The sequence below is a fragment of the Octodon degus genome, unplaced genomic scaffold (genome assembly GCF_000260255.1).
Source record: "Octodon degus isolate 3935 unplaced genomic scaffold, OctDeg1.0 scaffold00319, whole genome shotgun sequence".
Lineage (NCBI taxonomy): Eukaryota > Metazoa > Chordata > Mammalia > Rodentia > Octodontidae > Octodon > Octodon degus.
The window spans coordinates 456,650-466,332 of NW_004524895.1; the positions used below are offsets into that span (position 1 = coordinate 456,650).

Genomic DNA, 9,683 nt, shown 5'->3' on the forward strand with positions numbered 1-9,683 from the left:
TTAGGTAGATAATGCTAAATTTTCTTGGACTCTCCCACCCATTTTTTTCTTTTACTCTGGTAGCTACTCTGGTGTACCAGTAACTATATCTTGTCTTTGAAACTGGTGTAGATGTGCAGAAGTGATACACAGTAGCTTTCTGCATCTCTTCAGTTGTCTATAATACACTTCAGTTTGAGTGCAGATCCAAACATATATAAATATATAAATAAATTATGTAAGAATGTAATTCTTTTTTAAAATCTTTTTTTGACACAGAGCCTCACAATGCAGTTTAGGCTGGCCTTTTTTTTTTTTTTTTTTTTTGCAGAACCGGGGATTGAACTCAGGCCCTTGTGCTTGCCAGGGAAGCGCTTATTCCACTGAGCCACCTCCCCGGCCTCTAGGCTGGCCTTGAGTACACTTTGTAGCCCAGGTTGGCCTCGAACTCACAGCAATTCTCTTGCCTCAGCCCATAGAGTGTTGGGATTATAGGCGCACACTGCTGTGCCCAGCTCAAAAAAGAAATGCGTGTGTGTGTGTGTATATGTGTATGTGTGTGTGAGGACTGAGCCCAGGGTCTTGTGCATGCAAGACAAGTGCTCTACCAGTGGGCCCCATCCCCAGCATGAAACATTTTAATCTTTAAAACTTTTTATCACTTCTAGGGCTGTTAAACAGTTCCACAAATATACTTTTCCTTTTCCTAGAAATATTTTCGGTATTACATTAGTCAGATAAATCAAGTCAAAATCACATATAGAATAAGGTTTTATTTTCTTCAAGATGTGATCTTGTTAAAAATCATTGTTTTTCCCAAATTCCTTTCCATCACCTAAATATTAAATATTGAATTCATAAAATCAATACTAAAAATTAATATTTCATATACTAATTGAGAGCATTTTAAGTAAGTGTTAGCATCTAGGAAGAGCTTTGTAATATTGTAATTGCCTTTTTGATATGGGAATATTTGTCTTACATGGAAACCATATTGGCAGTATTTGTGAAAGTCCTTTCAGTATTAGGTCAGATACCCAATTTGAAAAAGGAATATTAGTCTGCTGCCAGCAGAAGAAATTCATCTACTAAAGAATTTTTTTAAAAATGAAAGATCTTAGAGGCAAAGCATAATATTTTAGGGTATGTGCCACCTAGTAATTCATAGGCTGGATGGTAATTTGGGAAATAGATGGAGAGCACCTACCTGGGGACTCTTAACACCATCTAGTCATGAGTTACATCTGGCAAACTGATCTACCTAGATTCTTTACCAAGCTCATAAGGATCATTGAGTTGGCAGACAAAGTTATTGTCAAAAGTCAGTAAACTCCACGGTTGCATTTGGTTCCCAGTTTTTGCCCTAGAGGCTATTAGAAAAAAACGGGAGAAAAAAACCTGGGGCATTTCTGAATGAAAGCACAATCAAAGGTGCCTTGAAACCTGTTGTTACTTTTGACAAAATTCTAGTAAGCATAATTACCTGATTTATCAGTCCTAGTAGATAGCAAACTAGGAAGAGCACGAGGGCAATAAACAAGGAAATGGGAAGAAGAGAGCAGTGGTGTTCAACCACCTGCCTTTCCCTGTCTGCAAATGGAGTCTCATCTGCTTCATTCCACCTCTTCTGTGCTATCAGAGTAAGTTTTTCTCTTCCCAATCAGTGCTTCTGGGATCTCATCCCTCGTACCTTCTAGGAGGCCTTATACCATTCAGCATCTTCAGCCTGTATTTCCTAGGGCTCTGTCTCTCATCCTATGAACATTTAACTCTCACCCTATAAATATATTTAAATCTCTTCCACCTAGACACCTTATTTTCTTGTTCCTGTGTCCCCCTTCAACTACCTCTGTACTTTTTAAAAAGTATATTTGGTACAGGGTCTCACTATGCTGCTTGGACTCATAGTGATCCTCATGTTTTCAACCTTCCTAGCATTGGGATTATGGGTGTGTGCTACCACGCCCGGTCTTGGTGGCTGGCTCTGCATGCCTGGGGGCAGGGCCAGCACAGCATGTGGTGCCAGGGATTGAGCTATTTTGCTGTTAAGGATGTATACAGGATTCTATGAAATAGGAAGAAGGTACTCATATGAGAAGGGAAATAAGGGAGGGGGAAGGGGAGATCAAGGGATGGAAAAGAAGAAAAAAAGAAAAGAAATAACAGAAAGCTTTTCTAAATAAGTGGGACATGGATTGAAGGAGGGGTAAAGAGGTGGGAAAAAAAAGAATTGAGATATGTCATGTACAGGTACAGAGTCCTTATGATGAAAGTGATCATTATGTATATTTCAAGTGCACCAATAAACTTAATTTCAAAAGTCATTCTACACTTCTTGAAATGAATGTATGTTTTCTATCCCAAGTTCTTGCGACCCTAACTAGTTACTTCCCATTCATTCCTAAAGCTACAGCAGTTTGACTCATACCCTCGCCTTCTGTACTGCTAGATCCAATGGACATTTTTGTTTATTACTGTGAATTGAACCTGAGATCTTTGCACTGAGCTCTTTGATGATTTTTAAAATTGTGAGATGCGGTCTCTCTTAAGTCACTGAGAGTGCTGAGATTGTAGGCGTGCACTACCATGCTTGGATCCCAATGAACATTTTTGGGGGCTTCTCTTATTTTTACACTAGTCTATGAGGCTAACTGAAACCCTTAGCTTCTGGGGCACCATTTCTACCTGCCTTTTCTATTTCTTTTTTTATGCCTTCGTCCCTTAAATACTGATTTCACAAGAGTTTTTAATGTCTTTTCATTCTACTTGCCCTTAATGAGAAATATAAAGTGATGGTGTAGGCATCTTAAACTCAATCACCCGCTTGTCCTTTCCCACCACCTCTCAGCTACCCCTCACAGCAGTAATTGCATGCATACCAACAAGGAGATGCATGTCTGTCTCCTCTGGGATTCCCATCACAATGAAAGCATCTATATAATCATTCAAAAGTGGAATTAGAAACCATCCTATTGCCTCCCTTCTCCTCCACACTCTACATTCATTTGGTTAATGCTGCTTTGTAATTGGATCTGTACTGTATCCCTTCTACACCTACACTTCGCTAACCTAGTACTGGACTATAGCATTGGTCACTTGAATTCTAACAATAAAGACACCTCCTAAGTTATTACCTCTAGTTTTCTATCCACCATTACTTTTTGGTACTGGGAATTGAACTCTAGACCATGTGCTTGCCAGGAAGCATTATGACACTGAGCTATATCCCTAGCCTTCCACCATAACTTCTAAAACAAACAGCCTGGGCTGGGGATGTAGCTCAGGAGCATAAACACCTACCTGGCAAGCACAAGGTCCTGAGTTCAATCCCCGGTACCAAAAAAAAAGTAAAACAAACACTGTGTTTAAAATCCTGGTACTGCCAGGCATGGTGATGCATGGCTGTTCCTACCTTTCAGGAGGCTGAGGCAGGAGGATCACTAGGAGTTTCAGGCCATTCTACACTACCTATTGAGTTCAAGGCCAGCCTGAACTACATAGTGAAACCCTGCCTAAAGAAGGAAGGAAAGAAAGAAGGAAGGAAGGAAGGAAGGAAGGAAGGAAGGAAGGAAGGAAGGACCCAAATCCTAAAATCCTGAGGGTTCTTTTTCCATCAAGAATAAACTACCAAGATTCATAGAGTACTTTTAGGATTTGGTCCTCATACACTGACTCTGCCTCCTGTCCAGCCCACCCATCTTTCCAGCTGTGCAGACTTACTTGCGCCATTGTCCATATTTTCTTACCATCCATATTTTTGTTTTTTACACACAAAAAGCCATTGTCCCATTACCTGCATACTAACTCCTACCCAAACCTAAAATAGTCACCTTAAATGTCGCCACTTGAAAATATTTTTGTGTAACAAGGCTGATTGTGGCTTTGAGGCACTCCTATGATAATTTGTATATCGTTTGCCTCTACTGCAATACATTTTGAAGTCATAACCACTAATATCCTTGTCTGATTCTCGCTGTAGACTGAGCGTCTTGAGGCCAACTGCTATACCACCAGGCCCAGTTTGCATCTTTTCCCCTGTGCTCAGTGACCCCAGGTTGCTCTTGCATTGGGGTTTTGTGTGTGTTTTGTATTGTTCATTTGGTGAGTTAATGCTTCACAAGGCACAGGGCCTCGGCCCATGCTTCAAGATGGTGACATTTTGCTTCTGAAAGCTCACAGCCTGATCAAGGAGAGGCTAATTGCGTTTGCACTCATCGTCTTCTTGTTAAGAAACCTGGGAAGTACACGATCACTTCATACATCTTTTGCTTAAAATGACTGCATAGTGTTTAGATATGTAAAAGTGTATAATTTGCTTATTTGGCAAGTCACTTTTGTGGAACATCTCATTTGCTAATAATGGGTGGCACTGACTTGTTATGTTGGTGAAAAACAAACACTCGAAATATTTGTGTTGGAAAGTGCTGTCATTTTAACTTAAAATAGATGGATTGAAAATGTTGTCATTGTTTCTGTTCTCAACTGTGCTTTCTCCACATCCAGCTCAAGACTGCACTGCAGATGATGACAACTTCCTTGTGCCCATAGCGGTGGGAGCAGCCTTGGCAGGAGTACTCATTCTAGTGTTGCTGGCTTATTTTATTGGTCTCAAGCGCCATCATGCTGGATATGAGCAATTTTAGAACTTGCAATCTGATTGATTGTATAACAGTACATGACATTACAAGGTTTTCTTGCTCAATGTATGAAACACTTTGCTTTATAAAATCAATATGTTGAAACTTTAACTCTTATATCAGACCCACCATTTGATTGATCAACGTAAAGTTGAAAGAAAATTATGTTTACTGGTCCTGGAGATAAATTTGTTGCAAAGAGCATTGGTGTGGAGTGTTTTATGGTCTATCTTATTAAAGAGCTTTGGCCAAATTTTGATCCTAACCTAAGGTGCCTTAAACTTATTAACACAGCCATTATAAGAACAAAACATGTAGGTGTGTTTTAATGGAATTAATAAATATTGTTTCTCTACTGGTGTTCTGTTTCAATGTTTAACCATCCTGATTTAAACACATCAAGTGTGCCTTTTCATATAGTTTATTAAGTAAGTATTGATGTGGCGTAAATGCTAATCCAGTATGCCCAAATTTGGTCTTCTGTGGAGTCAGGTACAGATTGTCTGCAGGACCATCTGCATTTTTAAGGTTATACAAACTTTACTGACTTCTTTGTTCAAGTACAAGAAGAAACCAGTGCCCTGGGTGAAAAAAAAAAACAGACTGAAGAGGCTACCATACAATTTAAACTGGCTTCAGAATTAGCTTTTCAGAAAAACGACTCATCTTTCAGCAATATAAGCTGAAAAGATTCAAGCATATCTAACCACTTGCCACATCTCCCACCACACCGCCTTTGTTTTGCTCTTTGGATGCCTGATTAGCATTGAAAGATAGAAATATTCTATGAACTACTTAGGACAGATTGTATTGTGTTTTTCTACCTCATCTTGTTGATCTCTGGAGCATTAAAATCTATTTAGTGTTGTCATCAGACTAGTACTTAATGAAATGTAAGCCAACAGCAGTCTCAGGACAGAGGCAGTGAAGCAGAGCAGCTAGGTTCTTGCTTCTGCAAGACAGCTCCGGTGGGGCAGAGCATAGGTGGGGGGGCAGGGAGAGGTTGCTGGCATTAAAAGGAATGACATAATAGGCCCTTTCTGAGGCGTGCTCCATGGTATAAGTGAGGCACAGATACCAAATGTATAGATAAGCACGAAGGAAGCTTAATAGATAAAAAGACTTTCACATTAAAATGATTATTGATTCATTTTAATATGCATGGTGATCTGTTCAGAATTTCTGTAACTTACCAATTAGCACTACAGTGTATCTTGATATCCGGCTCTTGATCTCTGTTTGAGGTCTTGCAGTAAAATATGATAAATCCTTCCAACAAAGGCTAATGTGATTATTGAAATAAATGGTATGTTTGCAGAACCTTAGCACATTTTTTATGAATGACAAAAGGATAAGATGAAAAATTCAATTAAGACAAAAAAATGCAAGTACGGTTGTCATAAATCATACTAAATATATGTCACATTTTGTTAATTACATTAGATTTCTACTTTTGTTAATTACATTAGATTTCTACTGAAAAAGACCTTTAATGATTAATTTAGTTTCAAAATTTTACTGAAAAAGGAAGGACATTACTGAGATGATGTATCTGGTGGGCAACAAACTATTAATAGCATCTTGATAAAAATTGCCTCATCGAAATCTAATCACTCAGTAGTAAAACAACTGCTGATTTAAATTTGAATATGTGAGATCAGAGTTGGGTACTCTGAGCTACAGTGTTAAGTTTTGCTTAGTATTGGCCTCTGCAATAATGTAAGTATGATCTGTCACTTCAAAACCTAAACTTCCTCTGATGGGACCACAAACATGGGAGGAAAAACGAAGGGGATGGACACTTGTTTACCACTTGATGTGTATCAAATGCTTTAAAATATTTATATTTCATCCTTAAACACCTTGTATTATCTCCCTTCTATGAGGCCCAGTTTGAATTACTTAAGAAGGTTCTTAAACTAGTACTTTTAGTCAGGATTTAAGTTCCGTTCTGCCTCAGTTCAGAGCTCAGAGTCCGCACTGAACACATTGCTTTCTGTGGCCCTAGGAAGTGTAGATTCTGCTGCTATTCTTCCTGACCACTCCTCAGCTGAAAATAGTAATGTCTCAGTTGGTAACTATGTAATGCATGTGCAAAGGAATTATACTGTATTTCCTTGATCTTGAGTCATAAATTTTATTACATATAAAGAATTCTTTCATAATTTAATGATAGCTATGCAAGGGAGAAAGGGAGTGGGGAAATCCACAGGAAGTGGTTTATGAGTGTGGATGATTTTCCCCAGTGGCAGTAGACAGTTAAACCTAAACTCTTCCCATATTATGTAAGCATAATTCTGTATTTTGAGCCTTTTCCCATTCTTCCCTTCTGCTTTTCGTGCTGAGGAATTTGGTGTGATTGTAGATGAATTGATAATAAGATGCAGGATGATCAGTTGCTGAAAATGTTTGGGTTAATACTGAAAAAATAAGAAAATAAGGGTAAAGTTATAAAAGACTAACCTTTGAGCACTCTTAAATGCTTGTTTTTTGTTGCTTGTTTCTACCTAATTGTATACTTCACTAATTTCTTTTCCTTGCTGTCTGTTCTTTTCTAACAGCTGAAGAATGTTCTGCTGACTCTGACCTCAACTTTCTTATTCCTGTTGCAGTGGGTGTGGCCTTGGGCTTCCTTATAATTGTTGTATTTATCTCTTATATGATTGGAAGAAGGAAAAGCCGCACTGGTTATCAGTCCGTATAATCAGTTGAAACTCATGTTTTGTTTCTCTTCCCGCTTTTTTTTTTCTTTTCCAATCAGAAGTTTTCCTTCACTGAAAGCCAGGAAATGCTGTGTGATAGACTGTTTAAGGTGCACAGTCTAACCTCAATGAGCCGAGAGCTGATTTGGGCATGAATAGCACTCACTTCAGAAAAAAATGTTTTAGGACAAATTTTTCATATTTTATTTTTCTTCCTTTGTTAAAATGTAATTGAAAAGAATTATGGCTTAGAATATGTCTTTTTAAAGTAAATACAAAAACTAATGATTTTAAGCATCTGTATCCAATTATAAAAGCATTTCTACTGAAGTATAATTTTATATGTTGCAGTTACTTGTATTTTGCTACTTGATGTTATTTGCAAAATCAAAGCTGTTAGAGGATTGAACTTGCTTCCGGAAATTCAAGAACATAATGAATTCATTTTTATTAGTGAGAAACATAAAATTGGATTGATAATAAGACTTCCATTCCCTTTCTTCTAATGAGGATTATTTAAATCTGTGTTTTTTTCCGGTAGTTAAAAAAAGAACGAGGGCTGAAAGTGTAGTTCAGTGACAGAAGGTTTGTCATGCGCTACGTTCTGTCCCCAACACCATTTCAAAAAAGATTTCATAGTACTGTATCATAGAAAAAGTCTGGCAGTTTTCTCCATCACTGTTAGTTGCTACTATATTTTAACATGAATGTCTTTTTTTTTTCTTCTGGAGTTTGGAATGTATTGATTATCTCAGACTTGAAATTTATGCTGAAGGAGGAAGACCTTCAGCTTTTTTATGGTGTTGCTTTAGAATGGGTTATGATTTTTTAAGATTATGATTCAGAAAATTTTTCCCCTCAGAGCCTTAACTAGTTCAGAAAGTTAATGTGCCCTGCCCTGCTTTAAACAAAAGAAAAAACCTTCTATATATTCTGTATGCCTCCTGCACTTTCCTATTCCCTATACAAAAAGGTTCAAACTGCTATCTTTAATGCATTGAGTTTTTTTCTCACAGCAATAAATGCTAAATCTAGAGGCTCATGGCCCTGACACATCATCAGGCAGGTGGCACCCTAGCCAAATCTGAGCTGGGATTATTCTGTACGATTTGTTGATCATGACAGAAACTTCCATCCTGGTTGGGACGCCTCATGGCTGTGCCTTCTATGGCGAGGTATTAGAAGCATCGTGCTTCTGTCTGCATGACTGCTTCAGCTGCAAGGGGCCCTCCTTTGGAAGCATGGTGCTGTGTGATAGCGGCTTTGCACATCTGTCTTTAGCAGAAGACAAAAACTTATTTTATCAGTTTATTTTATGTCGACATTGAACTAAAAACAAAAGTTTCCAAAGACCTGTCGTCACTTCAGAAATTTACTTTGAATTAAAAAGTTAAGTGTGAAAAATTGAGTGAAACAATTTAAATAAACTTTGTTATTAAATCCAAGGATTAAGTCCCAATCTACCTCTCAGCACAATGCAGATACTCACTACTACACTGTTGTCACTAACTGATGGCAGAACTTTCTGCCACTAGCTGATACTAGAAAATTTTGTTAAAAAAGTAAGGTCCGCATCCTTCCTTACAGTCTCGTCTGTATGCACATCTTGAAAGCATATATTCCAAAGTGGAGCTGAAAGGCATATTGCTTGATCGCATCTCCTTTGGAACTCTGCAGCTCTGTCTCCCTGCAGACTCAGCTTCTCTGTTTGCTGTGGTATATGAAGAATGTTTGCTTTTAAAATATTTGCCTTTGAGAGTATCTGCATTGGTACTATAAAGAATGGTGGCTTCATTTCAGCATATACTTTTGAGATGATTGCATAAAAGCCAGTTGAGTAAAATCAGCTTATGACTTTGCCAGGCATATGAATTGGGTATTCAGACAAGCTCCGAATTACTGGTTTATTTAAGAGTTTTCTACCTCTGGATGGGGACTTATTATTACTATTTCTTCGTTAGTGTCATGGTTTTTGTGTTACTAGGAAAAACACATGTGTTTTATTCTTTGAGAATTATGATATAAACTATTAACCAGGGGTTAAAACAAGCTGCTTCCACTCCAATAAAATACAGGAAGTTAGTAATCTCTGAACTTCGTGTTCAGTTAGCTTTGCTCATGGCGTTCTTTTTATGTTAGGATGTACAACAGTGGCTCAGATAGACTTTGAACTCATGAAATAAAAGGAATTATTTTGCACCAAAGCTTTTTGGGGAGAACTGATGCTTGCTGCTACTTAAAGTGTTGGGTATATCAATTTAGAGTGCTGACTAATACCTGCAAAATAAAGCATACTGTAGTATTCCTGTTTGATCTGATATGTATAATGTTAGAGTGATGCATTTTAAAAATAAAGATCATACAT

General features: G+C 37.8%; 1 protein-coding gene across 1 annotated transcript in view; it reads left to right on the forward strand.

The window, feature by feature from the left end:
- The window catches only part of Lamp2 (lysosomal associated membrane protein 2), a 44,893-nt gene extending 39,922 nt beyond the window's left edge, over positions 1-4,971 (forward strand). Inside the window, exon 9 of the mRNA XM_023707917.1 lies at positions 4,483-4,971. Coding sequence (XP_023563685.1) covers positions 4,483-4,622 — 140 coding nt within the window. The 3' untranslated portion in view covers positions 4,623-4,971. The remainder of the gene's footprint in view (positions 1-4,482) is intronic.
- Positions 4,972-9,683: the final 4,712 nt, after the last annotated feature.